Source organism: Podarcis vaucheri (assembly GCF_965113315.1).
Source record: "Podarcis vaucheri genome assembly, chromosome: 10".
Lineage (NCBI taxonomy): Eukaryota > Metazoa > Chordata > Lepidosauria > Squamata > Lacertidae > Podarcis > Podarcis vaucheri.
Window position 1 is genome coordinate 72,123,216 of NC_138748.1, and position 18,053 is coordinate 72,141,268.

At 45.8% G+C, this 18,053-nt stretch overlaps 5 protein-coding genes across 5 annotated transcripts in view; 4 read left to right on the forward strand and 1 right to left on the reverse strand.

The window, feature by feature from the left end:
* The window catches only part of LOC309541245 (uncharacterized protein), a 328,128-nt gene that overhangs the window by 189,300 nt on the left and 120,775 nt on the right, over nucleotides 1-18,053 (reverse strand). The gene's annotated exons all lie outside the window — the stretch shown is intronic.
* Nucleotides 1-18,053, forward strand: part of LOC309541360 (uncharacterized protein) — a 47,100-nt gene extending 29,047 nt beyond the window's left edge. Inside the window, exon 4 of the mRNA XM_082239164.1 lies at nucleotides 15,221-18,053. Within this exon, the coding sequence (XP_082095290.1) occupies nucleotides 15,348-16,574 (1,227 nt within the window). The 5' untranslated portion in view covers nucleotides 15,221-15,347 and the 3' untranslated portion in view covers nucleotides 16,575-18,053. The remainder of the gene's footprint in view (nucleotides 1-15,220) is intronic.
* Nucleotides 1-18,053, forward strand: part of LOC309542342 (uncharacterized protein) — a gene marked incomplete at its 3' end in the record, with an annotated part of 60,519 nt that overhangs the window by 15,151 nt on the left and 27,315 nt on the right. Inside the window, exon 3 of the mRNA XM_082241073.1 lies at nucleotides 14,549-14,693. The remainder of the gene's footprint in view (nucleotides 1-14,548; nucleotides 14,694-18,053) is intronic.
* Nucleotides 813-4,101, forward strand: LOC309542446 (uncharacterized protein; the record flags this gene model as incomplete). Its single annotated transcript, XM_082241245.1, has 3 exons — nucleotides 813-1,207; nucleotides 3,127-3,450; nucleotides 4,032-4,101. The coding sequence occupies exons 1-3, from the start codon at nucleotides 855-857 to the stop codon at nucleotides 4,099-4,101; spliced, it is 747 nt and encodes a 248-aa protein (XP_082097371.1). The 5' UTR covers nucleotides 813-854.
* LOC309542447 (uncharacterized protein) overlaps nucleotides 7,471-18,053 on the forward strand; it is a gene marked incomplete at its 5' end in the record, with an annotated part of 89,528 nt that continues 78,945 nt past the window's right edge. Inside the window, 3 exons of the mRNA XM_082241246.1 lie at nucleotides 7,471-7,598; nucleotides 9,400-9,428; nucleotides 11,887-12,064. Of these exons, the coding sequence (XP_082097372.1) occupies nucleotides 7,471-7,598; nucleotides 9,400-9,428; nucleotides 11,887-12,064 (335 nt within the window). The remainder of the gene's footprint in view (nucleotides 7,599-9,399; nucleotides 9,429-11,886; nucleotides 12,065-18,053) is intronic.

Below are 18,053 nucleotides of genomic sequence, written 5' to 3' on the forward strand. Positions count from 1 at the left end.
GGCACTATAAGTATTTTGCTGGAGGATAAGAGCGTATTTTAAGGAGCTGAGACGCAACCCCCCGGGATCCGGGAGTGATCCGCGAGAGAGCCTGCTGAGAAGGTATAAAGAGTTTGACAGCTGTCAAACGAGCTGTCAAAGTTACAAGAATTGGCTTTCTGCTATTTCTGCTGGTTATTTTTGATACATTTAACTTGAAACTGTTGAAAATAAAGGAAAAATAAGAACAAAGTAATCAGACTGTTGGAGAAGAATATTAAGTAACCAGAACCCCTCTAGAGGGGGTTCGGAGACATTACAATGGCTGCAGATGGAAAATTACAGGCTGAGCTGGAAAAGATGTTCCTTCTCATGGGAAAATTACAAGACCAGAGTACAGCTATGGCTACAGATGTTTTGACTTTGAAATTGAAAGTAAATAACTTTGTTGATGGTCCCAAGGACTTGACTCAAGAAAACCCTGCAGTCGAACAGAAAGAGATATGTCCAGACTTAGAGGAGTGGGAAGGAGGAGTTGAAATGTTGCAGGTGAATAAGGACAACCAGGGTTATAAGTCAAATTTGGCTAACTAAGAAGAAACAAGTAAAATATTAATAAGGTAAAAGAGGGGATAAGAACTTGGAATGCAGGAGGGGGAGGTGTGGGGAAGTCCAGGAAAGTGGTTAAGAAATTAGGGATTTGAAATTATATGTGTTTGTATTTGTGTTTGTATGTTTGTGTTGTGTATTGTTTGTGTGTGTGTAAATTTTGAAAACTCAATAAAAATTTTATTTAAAAAAAAGAAAGGTTTAGTGAGACTGGAAATCTTAGAACACATCAACGGATTCACACAGGAGAGAAACCATTTAAATGTATGGAGTGCGGAAAGAGCTTTAGTGATAATGAAAATCTTAGAAAACATCAACGGACTCACACAGGGGAGAAACCATTTAAATGCCTGGAGTGTGGAAAGTGCTTCAGTCAGAATGGAGTCCTTAAATTACACCAGCGGATTCACACAGGAGAGAAACCATTTAAATGTATGGAGTGCGGAAAGAGCTTTAGTGAAAATGGAACCCTTAAAAAACATCAAAGGACTCACACAAGGGAGAAACCATTTAAATGCATGGAGTGCGGTAAGAGATTTAGTGATAATGGAACCCTTAAAAAACATCAACGAACTCACACAGGGGAGAAACCATTTAAATGCATGGAGTGTGGTTCCAGGTTGGCGCCATCGCCGAATGGTGGATTCCCTCCGAGCTCCGGAGGGAGTCTGCTCGACAGGGGTCGGGTTCTGCCGCGCCAGCGACGCGGGGACCCTCAAAAACCACGGGCGCGGATGCCCGTGGACCTGGTGACTCGGCTGGCACCGTTAGCGCCCTCCCGACCCGCGAAGGAGCCTTTTTAAAGGCTACGGAACGGGGAGTGGCGCGGTGCTGTGAGTCTACTGCTTCCCCTGCCGAGCGAAGCCGCATGCCATTCATCGGAGACGCTGACTTCTTCCTTTGAAAATTTGGACTAAAAACTAAGAACAACAACCCATGAGTAATTTGGAAACTGGATTAAAAAAAATTTGTGGATTCGGCACGAGCGGGGGGAGGTGCAAAGAGGAAATCCGTCTCCCCCCCCATTGTAAACATTTTAAAGCAAGGATTTGACAACTAAGGTCGAGAGAAGAGTTTTTTTCCCCTTTTTGGATAAAAGTTATTAATTCCACGGATTTAAAAGTATAAGTTACTGTGCTGGAGGATAAGAGCTTATTTTTTGATCAAGTGCCACCCTTCCCGGGACCGGGAGTGATCCGTGAGGGAGCCTGCTGAGGAGATACAGAAGATTTTGACAGCTGTCAAATTAGCTGTCAAAGTTGGAAAAAACAGAAAGCTTTGGTTATATTGTTACAAGTTGTTGAAAATAAAAGAAGGATTGAAACAAATTAACTTGACTTTTGGACTGGAAGTGAAAGGAATACTAAATAACCAGAATCCCTCTAGAGGGGGTTCACGGATATTACAAGAATGGAAATAGGTCGGAAAATACTGGCTGACTTGGATGAGGTTGTTTTTCTCATGGGAAAGCTGCGAAAGATGTACGAGCAAGGTCATGTTTTGTCTACAAGTACTACAAATTTGAAGTCAACAGCAAATATATCTATTGAGCTGGAGAAGGATTTGACGTACAAAACCCAGGCAGCTGGACAAGAAAAGAAACTAGAGACTGAAGAGGAGGAAGAGATATATGTCAAACAGGAGGAGCAGAAAGGAGGGGCTGAAATGTTACAGAAGGCAAATGAGAGCCGGAGGCCTGCCAAGACGGATATAAAAGAAAATAAGGATCGGAAGAGGAAAACTTGGTTTGAACTTAGAAATGAGGAATGGAAAGATCTTCTTCTGTGGGGATCTGAAGATGTAGGGACCATTAACTTGACCGAGGTGGAAGCTGGAGCTTTTGGGACATTTGGATCTAAGAAACAGGACCTGAGCTCCATCTTTAAACAAGGATGCCTGGCTGGAAGGAATATGGACATTATAGAGAGAGTGCCCCTCCGTGACTGGGTGTTAAATATAAGGGACTCTCAAAGAAGCCGGCAGAAAGGGACTGAGAGAGATTTAAGAGCCTGGGACGTGAGGTTGCCAGGCTAATGATAGATGGACTAATGGACTATGGTTTTGGGATCGAAACCGGGGAAGGGAGGGTGGGGTTTGGAAATCCAAAGGGGGGTTGATTTTTTTTTATTCTGTGTTTAATTTTTATGTTGCTATCAGTATAAGAATGGGGAATTCGTGGAAGGGAAATAGGGTCGACCTTAGAAAAAGTTTTCTATAAATGATTGAGGTACATAAGCTAAAAGTTGATATATAAATTGAATTAAATATAATAATGAATCAAGGTTAAAAATTTAATATAAATAAACATAATAACAAATTAAGGTTAAGAAATTAAAGATAAGAACTTGTTGGATAAATACTTGGACCTGGAATACAAGAAGGGGAGGTGAGGGGAAATCGCGGAAAAAAGTTATTGAAAATGGGACTGTAAAGGATGAATTCTTTTTTTCTTTTTTTTCTTTTCGTTTTCTGTATTATTCGAAACTCTAATAAATATTACTTTAAAAAAATAAATAAATGCATGGAGTGTGGAAAGAGCTTTAGTTTCAATGCAACCCTTAGAAAACATCAACGGACTCACACAGGGGAGAAACCATTTAAATGCCTGGAGTGCAAAAAGTGTTTCAGTGAGAATGGAGACCTTCGAAGACATCAACAGACTCACACGGGGGAGAAACCATTTAAATGCATGGAGTGCGGAAAGTGCTTCAGTCAGAATCGATGCCTTAAATTACACCAGCGGATTCACACAGCGGAGAAACCATATAATTGTATAGAGTGTGAACAGAGCTTTAGTGATAATGGAAAACTTAGGAAACATCAATGGACTCACACAGGAGAGAAACCATATAAATGTATGGAGTGTGGAAAGAGCTTCAGTCAGAGTGCACACCTCAATATACATCAACAGACTCACACAGGAGAGAAACCATTTAAATGTATGGAGTGTGGAAAGAGCTTTAGTTTCAATGCAACCCTTAGAATATATCAACGGACTCACACGGGGGAGAAACCATTTAAATGCCTGGAGTGTAGAAAGAGCTTCAGTCAGAATGGAAATCTTAGAAAACATCTGCAGACACACAGGGGAGAAACTGTTTAAATTTATGGAATGTGGAAGGAGCTCCAGTCAGAGTGGAACCCTTGATTTATGTGAAGAAACTCACACAAAACACAAACCTTATAAATATCAAGAAAGTAGATAGAGGTTCAGTCCAGGTGGAAGTTCTAAATCAACAGACTAATGAACAGGAAGAACTTTAGGAGTTGAAACCCTACAAACCATCAACAGACTCAAAGAGGAGAAGCAGTTTAAATGAAAAGACTGCAAAAAGTGCTTTATTTTCAATGGAGTGTTTAAGGAGTCTCTCAGATGTAAGAACCCATTTAGATGTATGGAGTGTGGGACATCTTCCTCTCAGAGTCCACTCTTTTCTTCACAGAAATGAACTCAGGAGGAAATCAGTCTTTAACACATGTTGTGTATTTGAAGTTCTGGTTTTTTATGTGTAAAACTCTATCGTAATGAAATACTGAAGGCAATGTCAAACAATGTGATGATGATCTAAGATGTAAAGTACCTTTTGATAAAGAAGGTGTTTGGGTTTATCTGGATTGTTGGTGGTGAGTGGGGATTAGGGCTGGGCGATATATTGTCCACATGGTTTCTAGACCACGTCGTGATAACCTTTCAAAAACAATTGATATGGCAACATACCAAGAATCACAGTGTGTGTTTCCAGGATGCCCATTTGCCTGGAAGCTGCCGGCAGAAAGCTTTGCTTCGTGAAGCCCCTGCAGATGCAAAGTTGCTGACTTCTCTCCCAGACGACAGGAAGCGAAAGACACACATCCATTGCCCTGTGTCCTTCCAGCCTCTTTCCTCCCTTGCTCCCTTCTGCTGGTGTGTGTGCATGACTTAGATATCCTGTGTGCTGTATTTTTTTACTGCTGAAACTGGGTTTGCTCTCAGGAGCTAAGTTTTGTGCATCACTGGGGACCCAGTGAGAACTGTATGCTTTGAAAGCTCAGTAAACTATTACTGAAGAAGTAGAAGTCCTGCTGCCTCTGTGTGTTTTTTGACATCAGCGTGGGACTTGCTCTACATGTGGCCCCTACCCTGCTGATAATTAGCTCATGCCCTGGTGTTGCTGTACTCAAGCATGCAAAATGGGTGCATATGTGTGTGACTGGTTTTTGCACCAAACTTTCTCACCCCCACCACGTGTGATCTCCAAACTCTGCTTCTTCACCAGAACTTCTCCCTTCCTCCTACACTTTCTGAAGAAAACTTAAAATACTGTAATTTAATGGGAGATTTTCCCCAAGCCTTATTGCAAGAGGGGAAAGGATGGGTTGCAGGTACCAGGGAAGTCTCCTGATGGGTCCCATCTTCACTCAAGAACCCCATGGTGCAACCCCAGAGCTCCTGCTTATTCTGGGGTTTGGGGAAGATAGTACTTTTCCATAGTCCCAGAAGTTATTATTCTTCCTGCCAGAGGACCAGTGTGCATATTATTATCGTACTGAATTTACTGTTGTTGCTGCTGTTGCTGTCATGGGCTGGCTGGGTGAAAGGGGGGGAGGCACCAGCTGGGAAACCCCCAAGGGAAGAAGGCTCAGAGTCCTGATCTTGTATGCCCCCAAAGGCTATGAAAACTCCTAGGTCTGGCCAATAAAGGGCTAATTTGGTGTTACGGGGGAGGGGGGACCCAGGTGTGAGGCTCCTCAGCCACCCAGCTTGTTGGGCAGAGCCCGTGGGTCCCTGCGGAATAAAGGAAGGAGTCCAGCCACCAACCAGAGCAAATAGCTGTAGACCAAAGTTTATTACGCAACAGGTCCAACGGGGAATTGTACCCTGAGGATGGGGTGACAAGGACTTTTAAAAGTTTCTATCTTATCCCAGCATGCAGTTTGTGGAGCATCATCACTACATCATTGCTACATCAGACAAGGGGAGGGTTATACATGATTCACATAGGAGGAATGTGTCAGGGGAACAGGCAAATACAGGATATGTATTGGGAAGTACATTCTGAGCACCTACTGCAAAAGAACAATAGAACTTTGGTTTGCATAGTCTGGCACCTGGGCAAGTCCGGAGGAGAGCTTTTGCCCAGCGATTGTCACAAATGAGTACCTTCCTATGACCTCCCGCTTGAGGGATTATGGCGGGGACAGAGTGGTTTCCAAGCCCTTAGCCAATGACGCAAATTGGTGGTGGAATGAAGAGAATTGTTGAAACCAGGGATTTTCTATGAATTTCTAAGCGTTTTTGGCTATTCACAATACAGACAGTGGGTTCGGAAATGACTTGACTTGGCCTTGCTACATCGGATCCAGTTTTATGAGTGGATTACAAGGTAATGAGGTTTCAATGAACTTAGTCCATTGTTCTCTCAGCAGGAGCTGTTGTCACCTTGTCAGCGCTCACTGAATCATGGAAGATAGCTGCGCTGAGCAGCTCCTGCAGAGCCATAGCATTGCTGGGATTGGCTGAAGGGCTAGATTTGATTGGTCAGGACACATCCTCATGCAAATAAATTGTCCATTCATAAAATACATCCATGGTTCATACTGCTTGCCTGTATATAGCACCGGGATACGCAGTCACAAATGGTGCTTTATTCTTGGGGTGTTGGGGTTTTTTGTGGTGCTTGGTGCAACGTTGTGAAAGGACGAGGGGAGCCCTTGTATAGCGGGGTTACCTTGAGGTCATTGCCTCTGACCCTATGTGGTTTGTTGTTGTTGTTTAGTCCTTTAGTCGTGTCCGACTCTTCGTGACCCCATGGACCAGAGCACGCCAGGCTCTCCTGTCTTCCACTGCCTCCCGCAGTTTGGTCAAACTCAACTTAGTAGCTTCGAGAACACTGTCCAACCACCTCATCCTCTGTCGTCCCCTTCTTCTTGTGCCCTCAATTTTTCCCAACATCAGGGTCTTTTCCAGGGAGTCTTCTCTTCTCATGAGTTGGCCAAAGTTTTGGAGCCTCAGCTTCAGGATCTGTCCTTCCAGTGAGCACTCAGGGCTGATTTCCTTCAGAATGGAGAGGTTTGATCTTCTTGCAGTCCATGGGACTCTCAAGAGTCTCCTCCAGCACCATAATTCAAAAGCATCCATTCTTCGGCGATCAGCCTTCTTGATGGTCCAGCTTTCACTTCCATACATCACTACTGGGAAAACCATGGCTTTCACTATACGGACCTATGTGGTTTACTTGGGAGTAAACCTCTGTTTGTATGCCCCCCCATTCTGTAACAGTGGGAACCATTGGGGGCCACATTGGTTATTTTGTTTTCACCTCTCCTCTGGAAAAGTGCTCTTTCTTTTGGGATTTGATTACTTTTGCCTCCTCCAGAGCCCACTGCACCATCAGCGAGGTACAATACTGTCCTTTCAACTTCTGTAGCCACGTAGAGCTCTCTCTCAGGATCGCCACCCAGGAGTCTGCGTATGCAACCTGCTCCGAACATCCAGGGTGTTTTGCCATGCTTCAAAAGACCTGGTTGGTGAGGTCCAGGTCTCACTGGGGCTCATGGGGGGTATTCTCAAGGAGTTCTCAGTCGTTTGGGGTTCATCACTCCACCATATTTGCGATTGAATTTGCCAAAATTATTCACCATGCCTTGTAACGGAGTCCATTCCTCCTGTGAGTGTGACTCCCCCCATTATGCGCTCCTGCTTAAGTTATTACACAAAGGGGACTCTCTGCCCTTCCAACATGTTGCAGGAGCCTTCAAGCAAAACGCAAAGTGAGAAATCTCCTGTTTCCTCACAGCATCAGCCCCCCTTGGCCAACATAGAGACAATAAAATACGTGTTGCAGATAAAATACAGCAGTACCTTGAAAAGAGACTATAGAAAGAAAAAAGACTCATACATAAATGCCGCCCTCGGCTGCACAGCCCGCCAGTCCTGGGCAGAGAACTCGCAGTTGTGCCAAGGGGGGAATGAGCCCGATCTCTGCAGCCCCAGCCCTCAGCCGGAGAGGAGCCTTCAAGCAAAACACAAAGTGAGAAAACTCCTCTTTCCTCTCAGCCTCAGCCCCTCTTGGCCGAGATAGAGACAATAAAATACATAGACACACACAGAGCTGGGAGCCTGTTGTTGCTGTGTGTGGGGTGTGGGGGTGTTTTCCTCTCTCTCTCTCTTTCTCTCTCTCTCTCTCTCACACACACAGCTGGCCCTTGTTACCAGAAAAATCCGAGGGCTCCCTTGGACAAAAAGTAAAGACACCAACCAGAGTAAATTGAAGCAAATCAGCAGCCTGTAGGCTTGGTCTTTATTGAAGAAAGACTGTCGCGACAGGGTGCTCCCCTCACTTGCAGGTGAGAGGAAAGACAAAGAAAAATAGTGTGCAAGGTCTTATAAAAACTTTTGGAATTCCCCTCCTCTAGGTCAAGCCCACCCCCAGAAACATCATGCATACATTACAGAAAGGAGGGGTTGAGGGAGGAGTTGGTGGTAACCTGAGTGTCCTGTCACCTGGCTGGTTCCTCCTTTCCCCCTCCCCACGAGTCACTTCCAGGAGACAAAGGGGAGTTGGCAGTTTCCTGCTCCCAGAGGGAAGATCTGATCATTGTCCTTTGTTTCAGTCCATGCTGAGTCCACTCCCATATGCAAGTTCTTTGTGATCTTGATTGTCTTCTGTCTGGGATCATCAGGGTTGGCATAGCAACTGGGCAGGGCTCCTGTGGATGTGCCGGGATGGTGAAGGGATTATGGCTGACCAGAACCAAGCCACACACACACCTTTGATAGTCCTTGTCATATGGAGTAAAATAAAAATGGAACAGTGCAAATCCAATGTATGGTTGATTTTTCTATGAATTTATAACAGAAGTGTGGCGTATGTAGTGTGTGAATGTGTGTGAAGTTTGTACAAACAGAATGATTGGGGTGGGGTGGGGTTCCTGCTACACCCTCCAGCCCCAGCTCTCCTGGCTGAGCTGGAAACACAAGTCTCAATGCAAAGCGCAGAAAAAGAAAGCTTTCCTCTCAAAAATGTGCATTTTAACTGCTAGCAAAACACACAGAGCAGCCCCGCTTTGCCTGAGACACACAGACAGAGCCACAGCCCACGGCTCCCTCCATTTCAAGGAATGGGGGTATTTTACTTGCTGAGGGCTGGAGTCACAATCCTGTCACATTGCGGGGTGTCAGGCTTTTAGGTAAGGGGGTGAGGCTTGGGTGGGCCAGTCCTGTTCACAGTAAATTCTCAGTCCTTTGGGGTTCATCGCTCCACCACAACCCCACTTTCCCACACCTTTTAACTACCCTCTTCCCCAAAGCACCACAATAGTATTCACACATTCCCCTAGCTGCAAGGCTTTCCTGCGCTTCGCCTTGGAAAGTATCAGGATTCAATCCCCCATCCCGATGGATTTCTGTCTTGACTGCCCCCCCCCCTGGATTTAACAGCAGCAGTACCTAAAACACGGACTGATCTAAGCTCGTGGCGTGGGGTGGGGGAGGGAAGGATTTTGCAATATAAACATTGTGGGGGGGACACCCCACTTTGCGAGTGGATTGCCGGGATCAGCCCCTCCCCCATCTCCTGATTCACAGAAGGAAGAGGGGAGGGGGGAAACCTTCCTCTCCTCCCCGCCCCCCAAATTCCACCCCTCCCGGCACATCCTTCCCACACCCCGCCAACGCAAACCCCAAATCCCCTCCCCAAACTGCCTGCTTCTCCCGGAAGTGGCTCTTCTGCGCTGGATTGCTGCTCTGCCCCGCAGATCTAGGGGCGCGCGCTTTCGGAGAGGGGAGGAGGGGCGGCAGGTAAATCCCCCCCACCCACGTGGATGTTTCAGGAAGGAGAACCGCGAGCGAGGACAAAGAGGTAAAGGGGTCTCGGGGGGAGGCGAGAGAAGGATCCAGACACCCCCTTGAGCTTCCCAAAGCGCCTGTCGTGGATCTGGATCCCTGCACGCGTGCTGCGAAGGGGGTTTTCCTTGGACCCTTAGGAAGCCCACCCAGGGGATCCCAACGAAGCCCCCTCGCCCCATTTCCCCGCGCAGGCATCCCTGGGGCGCTGTGGGTTCCGCGCGGAAAGAGGTGGGCCATGAAAGGGTTAACGGGCGTGAGGGACGCTTGGATAGAGACCCCCCTGTCCTCCCCTGCTCGTTTTGGGGGGGCCTCCGGATAGAGAGATGGGGGGCGCAGGGCGACGGGTGAGCCACGCCAAGGGGGGCCTCTGGGTTCAGGGGAGACTCTGGGACAGAGGGAGGGGGTCGAGGAAGTGGGGAGGGGGAGCATCCCTGGGGCAGCGAAGGGGGGGGGAGTGCTAGGTAGACCAGTCTTTGGGGATACGTCTCCATCTTGGTGCTCACGGGGATTCTCTGGAGGGGCCACATTGGCTTCTCCCTCCCGCCCAGGAATCGGCCACCCCTTCAAGGCTACCAGAGAGGGATCCCTGGAAAGTGGGGGCTCCAGTCCCCCCACCCCTTCCTTCCTGCAACCTCTATCCTACTCCCACCCCATAAGCCCCTTCCCTGTCCAGACTGTTGCAGGAATTTATGTATAAGCTGGGGGGGTTGCACCTTCAGCAGATATCATGCACATGCAGCCCACTACCTAAATCAGCACCATCACTTTTGTGATTTGTCCCCAGAAAACACTTCATCACAGTTTATTCCTATTTATTCAAAGGGCCTTTGATGCACAATACCAAATGTAAGAAGTCACTGATAAATGTCTCTATGTACTGGCTCGCTGGGGAAACTTCAGAAATTCACCTAGACATGTGAGCTCAGCTACTCAGCAGCCCCTCTGCCTGAGTGATAATCCCTGGCATCCTGATACCTGAGTGCCATTCCAGAAAGAACCAACCCAGATGAAGACAAAAGGGTGGGATTAACTTGGCTGAGAAACAGGTCAGGGAGGACAATGGCTGGCCGGCCGGGGGTGGGGCAAAGGCCAAAGAAAAGAGGCCGACCCCTTTGTCCAAGCCCCTTTTGGTTTTCTTCCTTCCAGGATCAGGATCATCAGGAGCGTGTCCTGTCAGCCGGATTAAGGTAAGTTCTGGCCTGATTGGAAGCGGCATGGCCCCTCCGCCAGGCTAGGCTGTATTTTTTTGACTTTTCTTTCTGGGCGGGGGGCCAGCTAGGCCTTTTTTTGTAGTGGGGGGGAGGCATGGCTCCCTCGCCCCCGCCATCCGCCGCCCTCCAGCTGTAGGCCACATGGCGGCCGATTCCTTTCTTGTTGGGGGGGGCATAAGTCAGGCCACATGGCGGTCATGTTTGTTTGCACTGCCCCCCGCCCTTCCGCTCTGGCTACTGAGGCACTTCTGCTCCTAGCAGGGAAATGTAAATATCTCTTTTGTTACACTTGATGTGTGTTTTGTGGAGGGCAAGGGGAACCATGGGGCAGGGTCCAGGATGCTCAGATTACTGCCACCAGACCTCCCCTCTCATGATGTAACCATGATGTAGTTTGGGGGGGGAATAAATGTTTGGGTTCTCTGGTTGGCCTCTGTTTTTCCTCCAACCGATGGAGAACCTACAAAGGACTCTATGAGGGCTCTTGTGTCCCCCATAAAGGCAGATTTTCATTTATTACAGCAGCTAATAAAAGTTTGGGTTCTCTTTTGTTTGGGGCTTCCATCTTGTTCCACCTGGTGGCAGGTGGGAGTCCTGTCACGACAGTCTTCAATAAAGACCAAGCCTACTGGCTGCTGTTTTGCTCTGGTATTCCTGGCTGCTGTCCTTGTTTTTTGTCCAGGGTGGCCCTCAGCTTTCTCCGTTAACAAGACGCACCCTCCTTCCTGCAAGCTCCACCCAATTCCCACCCCATAAGCCCCTGCCGTGTCCAGATTTATTATTATTATTGTTATTGTTATTATTAAAATCCTGCCCTCCCCAGGTGAAGCCGGGCTCAGAGCGGCTAACAACAATAAAAGTAACACAGTTTACATAAAATCACAAGCAATTAATTAAAGGGCATTCTAAAAACAATTCATTCTAATATCAATTCAAAATCAAATTAATGGCAGATACAGCGGTTCTGCCAAGTCCAACCATTGGTCCCCCTGGAGAGGAGAGGAAATCCCAAGAAGAAGAGAGGAGGGGAGGGGCTTCTTGGAAGCGGCTCTTTGTTTCCTCAATCCCACCCAAGAAGCAGACAGAAACCTTTTCCTCTCTCTCAGGCTTCCATCTTTAAGTGTCTTTTCCACTACCTGGTTCATTCAGGATGAGGATAATGTACACCTGTCATCAGAAACAGGGGTGCAGAGTCCATGGAATGTCTCTCAGGATTGATATAGAAGTCAAAAGCATTTCTGTTCCTCTTATTCTTTGTAGGCAATGTCAGAGTGACTGACAAGCTGAGATACAACCCATCAGAATCCGATGACAGCAACTGCATGAATCTTCCCAGTCAAAGGACCCATTTTCATGATAGACAGTGCCTGTGGCTGGAGGCTCTACATACAAGGTGTGCCTATGCAGGCCAAAGACTGCCAGTATTAGCACAGGTGAGGTGTGTGACCTTCCCAAATTTACAGACTGTATGTGAATGAGAGTTTGTGGGTGGGATTATCGTTTACGACAACCCTGTGATTTTCTCCACCCATAACATTTAGTGATCTGATTTCGCAGTACGAATTCCAAAATAACTGCAAAAAATCACAAGATGATAAGAATGATTGTAGCATTTATACAATGTAGTCCATCTGCATATGTATATGTAGTCCATCTGGTTGGGCTTCCCCAGCCACTCTGGGCAGCTTCCAGTACACATAAAAGACAGTAAAACATCAAACATTAAAAACCTCCAGATACAGGTCTACCTTCTGCTATCTTCTAAATGTCAGATAGTTGTTCATTTCCTTGACCTCTGAAGGGAGGGCGTTCCACAGGGTGGGTGCCACCACCCAGAAGGCCCTCTGCCTGGTTCCCTGTACCCTCACTTCTTGCAGGGAGGGAACCAGCAGAAGACCCTCAGAGGAGGACCACAGTGTTCAGAGTGAAGGATGGGGGGTGGAGACGCTCCTTCAGGTCTACAGGGCCGAGGCAGTTTAGGGATTTAGGTCACAGATCTTGCTCCTCCATAACAATCTCCAAGACTGACATATAGTTAGCAGAGTAGGAAAAAACACTCAGAGGCAGCAAAAAAATCATTCAGCAGAGAAATTTAGTACTGAAGGCAAAAGCTAGCAAAAACCTGACTTACAGTAAAACCATAACTTGGTATATCAAAGCAGCACTCAAGTAAGAAACACACAAGCAGAGTAGAGAATTGCAGACTAGGAAGTGGGACCAGGCGCCTTTCAATACTGCGATTTATAAAAAATTCCATGGCAGAGTAACCTTGGGACTGGATACCAAGCCTGGCTCACCCCAGTTTAAACCAGCTTCTTCTGGTTCCCAGAAACCAGGAAGGTTCAGCATAACCTCATAACAACTGATCCCACCTCCTGCTCTCAGAAGAAAGGAAACTCCCTTGTCATCTAAAATGTTCCAGCTGGAGAAAACACCACTTTGAGTCACACAGAGTAAAACCACCAGAACCTTCTTGAACCAATAGACTAGGAATGATGTATATACATTAGATCAACACTTTTCTTTTCCTGAAAAATGCAGCCATGACACTTAAAGGTCAGCACCAACAGTGTGAATTGTGCTTGGAAACACACTGGAAGCCAGGGAAGATCCTTTAGGACCAATGAAATGTGGTCTTGGCGGCTTCTCCCAGTTACTAGTCCAGCTGCCACATTCTGGATTAGTTGCAGTTTTTGGGTCACCTTCAAAGGTAGCACCATGTAGAGCGCATGGCAGTGGTCCAAGCAGGAGATAACCAGAGCATGCACCACTTTAGTGAGACAGTGTGCAGGCTGGTAGGGTCTGCCTGCCACATGTCCCACAGGGACAGTGCTTCCGTCTTGTCAGGATTCAACCTCAATCTGTTATCCATCATCTATCCTCAAACCACCTACAGGCACCAACACAGGGCATTCACTGGTTCATCTTCACTGGTTCCAATTTAAAAGAGAAGAGCTGGGTATCATCCACATGCGTGTGAACACCAGCCAAAACTCCCCCAGCGGCTTCATATAGATATTTAAAAGCATGGGGAGAGGACAGAGCCCTGAGGCACCCCTCAAGTGAGCACCCAGGGGCCTGAACACTCATACCCCAACACCACTTTCTGGGCATGGCCCAGGAGGAAGGAGGGGAACCATTGCACAGCAGTACCCCCAGCTCCCCTAGGGGGTTCATAAGGATACCATGGTCAAAGGTCTCCAAAGCAGAGATCCAGTAGAACCAGGAAAGAGCTTTGCCCTTGGTCTCTAGCCTATTGGAGATCATCAACCAGCGCAACCAGCGCAGTTTCTGTCGTATGATGAGGCCTGAATCCCAATTGGAAGGATAATGGTGGCAGAAGATTTTCTGGTCCTTCACCCCCAAAAGCTCCAGGCACAAGACTTTCATAAGCTTTGAAGGGGCCATCCGATACTTGGTGGTCTTTTCTTCAAAAGACGAATATTCTGAATACTTTTTAATTGATGTATGATATAAACAGCACTTCTGTTTTACATATTCCACATTGGAGAGATTTAGATACACAGGTCTGAGTTCATCGCTGCCCCCAAAACTGCTGTGTTAGCAGTACAGCGAGTGTGGACAGTGTGTTTGGGGGTTCGGGGCTGCCTAGACAACAAGAGCCCCTTCTCAGCCTGGCTTTTATGGTCCCAAGGAAAGCAGAGCAGTACGTTAGGCACCAGCTTGGCTGCAGGAGTGACTGGAAGGAGGTGTGCAGGACACCATCCAACCCTCTTAGAGACTTTTCTTTTCATGAAGAAAACCAGGCAGCGAAGGTTTAGGACCACAGTTTTCCTTCTCGAGGACCTCGCTTACCAGGTTGACAAGCTCCATCTGCCCTTCACTTTCCTCCACAGCAGGGGCAGAATCTGCCTTCTTGACTGTGGGATTCACTGTTGTTCTCCTTCTCTCCATCCACCAGGGCCTGCCTTCACCTGCAGCAGAATTCCCCAACCCATCAAGGATTTGAAACCCATCAGCTATCCTCACCTGGTTTAGCCGGCCGGTTGAAACCGTTCCTGGGCTTGTGGCCCCTATTCTATCCTGACAGCTTCTGGAAGCCACAGGTGAGAACTGAGTGCAGGTTGGGGACCATTGATGGATAGATTACCCCATAAGGAGCATGACATGACCCCCACCAAAGGAACTAATGCTCTCCTAACACCCCAAGACTTCGTATAATTATGATATTTGAGACGGAACCGGAATAAATTCATCTCTAGAAATAACAAATCTTCAGGCCATAAATAAATTAATACTACTTATCCAAGGTACTACATATTCCACTAAGTACAGTTTATCTATTTGCCTTGAATATCGCCTTTAAAGTGTCATTTTAGGATAGTTCTGTATCAGAAGATGGGCACGAGATCAGACAGCACATTCTTTTAAAAATAATGCTGCTTTATTAACATTGATTGAGGATTATGAAAGTTGCTAATGAATTACTATCATTTGATGACATTGCAACTTCATTTCCTAAAAATCGGAAACATGGGTAGGAGGTGAGGGAATGTAGGAGACGTTGAAATAGGAGAAGGTGCTAATGGAGATTGATGTGTTCTCTTTCCCTTAGTTCTGGAAACCCAAACAGGATTCCCTTTCATCCCACTCTGAAGAAGGAGATGGAGAAGACAGTCAAAACTCCAGTGAATGGGGCACGTTTCATTTCTTTAGGAATAGAAATGAAAATGTGTGAAATGTGGAATATGCTTCATTGAATGAGCACACATAGTTCACATCAACGACCTCCAACAGGGGAGAAACCATTTAAAGGTATGGAGTGCGGAAAGAGCTTCATACAGAGTGAACACCTCAATATACACCAATGGACTCACACAGAGGAGAAACCATTTAAATGCCTGGAGTGTGGAAAGAGCTTCAGTACCAGTGGAAACCTTAGAACACATCAACGGATTCACACTGGGGAGAAACCATATAAATGTATGGAGTGTGGAAAGCGCTTCAGTCATAGTGGACACCTCAATATACATCAACGGACTCACACAGGGGAGAAACCATTTAAATGCCTGGAGTGCGGAAAGAGCTTTAGTGAGAATGGAAAACTTAAAACACATCAACGGACTCACACAGGGGAGAAACCATTTAAATGTATGGAGTGCGGAAAGATCTTCAGTAAGAATGGAAACCTTAGAACACATCAACGGACTCACACAGGGGAGAAACCATATAAATGCATGGAGTGTGGAAAGAGCTTCAGTCAGAATGGAGTCCTTAAATTACACCAGCGAATTCACACAGGGGAGAAATCATATAAATGTATGGAATGTGGAAAGAGCTTCAGTCAGAATGGAAACCTTAGAACTCATCAACGGTCTCACACAGGGGAGAAACCATTTAAGTGCGTGAAGTGCGGAAACTGCTTCAGTCAGAATGGAGTCCTTAAATTACACCAGCGGATTCACACAGGAGAGAAACCATTTAAATGTATGGAGTGTGGAAAGAGCTTTAGTGAAAATGGAACCCTTAAAAAACATCAACGGACTCACACAGGGGAGAAACATTTTAAATGCATGGAGTGTGGAAAGAGCTTTAGTGAAAATGGAACCCTTAAAAAACATCAACGGTCTCACACAGGGGAGAAACCATTTAAATGCATGGAGTGCGGAAAGTGCTTCGGTCAGAGTGCACGCCTCAATATACACCAGCGGACTCACACAGGGGAGAAGCCATTTAAGTGCCTGGAGTGCGGAAAGAGCTTTAGTGATAATGGAACCCTTAAAAAACATCAACGGACTCACACAGGGGAGAAACATTTTAAATGCATGGAGTGTGGAATGAGTTTTAGTGATAATGGAACCCTTAAAAAACATCAACGGACTCACACAGGGGAGAAACCATTTAAATGCATGGAATGCGGAAAGAGCTTCAGTCGGAATGGAAATCTTAGAAAACATCAGCAGACACACAGGGGAGAAACTGTTTAAATGTATGGACTGTGAAAAGGCGAAAGATTTATACGATCTGAAGAGAAACCGAAAGATTTATACGATCTGAAGAGAAATGACTGGCAGAATCCGAGAGCAGGGAGAAGAGTCGGTGGAAGAAGATTGGAAGAAATTTAAAGACTATTTACAGAAATATTGCAAAATTAATGAGTGTTAAAATGATGTTGGATTAAAATATAGGGGTTTTTAGTTATAATGATATAAAGGAATTTGAAAAATGGATTAATAGGTAAAATTTTTATGTGATATTATTTTAGGATTATAGATTACAGATTAAGTTAAATAAAGAGGGAAAGGATTTGCTGAACTAATAAAATGAATTGGAATACAAAAAAGGGAGGCGTGAGGAGGTCCGGGAAATAAGTAAAAAAAAGTTAAGTAATGGAAAGAATGGATTGTTTTTAAACATTTTTATTTTGTATTTTCTTTTTTCTGTTTTCATTTTGTATAAATTGGAAAATTTTAATAAATATCTCTTAATAAATGAATGAATGAATGAATGGACTGTGGAAGGAGCTCCAGTCAGAGTGGAACCCTTGATTTATGTGAACAACCTCACACAAAGCACAAATCTTATAAATATCAGGAAAGTAGATAGAGGTTCAGTCTTGGTGGAAATTCTAAATCAACAGATTCATGGACAGAAAGTACCTTTGGAGTTGAAACCCTACAAACCGTCAACAGACTCAAAGAGGAGAAGCAGTTTAAATGAAAAGATTGCAAAAAGTGCTTTATTTACAATGGAGTGTATAAGGAAAATCCAGAGACTCTCTGATGGAGTACTGTGTCCACTTCTGGGCACCACAGTTCAAGAAGGACACTGACAAACTGGAACATGTCCAGAGGAGGGCAACCAAAATGGTCAAAGGCCTGGAAACGATGCCTTATGATGAACGGCTAAGGGAGCTGGGCATGTTTAGCCTGGAGAAGAGGAGGTTAAGGGGTGATATGATAGCCATGTTCAAATATATAAAAGGATGTCACATAGAGGAGGGAGAAAGGTTGTTTTCTGCTGCTCCAGAGAAGCGGACACAGAGCAATGGATCCAAACTACAAGAAAGAAGATTCCACCTAAACATTAGGAAGAACCTCCTGACAGTAAGAGCTGTTGACAGTGGAATTTGCTGCCAAGGAGTGTGGTGGAGTCTCCTGCTTTGGAGGTCTTTAAGCAGAGGCTTGACAACCATATGTCAGGAGTGCTCTGATGGTGTTTCCTGCTTGGCAGGGGGTTGGACTCGAAGGCCCTTGTGGTCTCTTCCAACTCTAGGATTCTATGTAAGAACCCATTTTGATGTATGGAGTGTTGGAGGTCTTCCTCTCAGAGTCCACTCTTTTCTTCACAGAAATGAACTCAGGAGGAAATCTCTCTTTAACACATGTTGTGTATGTGAAGTTCTGTTTTTTTATGTGTAAAACTCTATCGTAATAAAATATTGAAGGCAATGTCAAACAATGTGA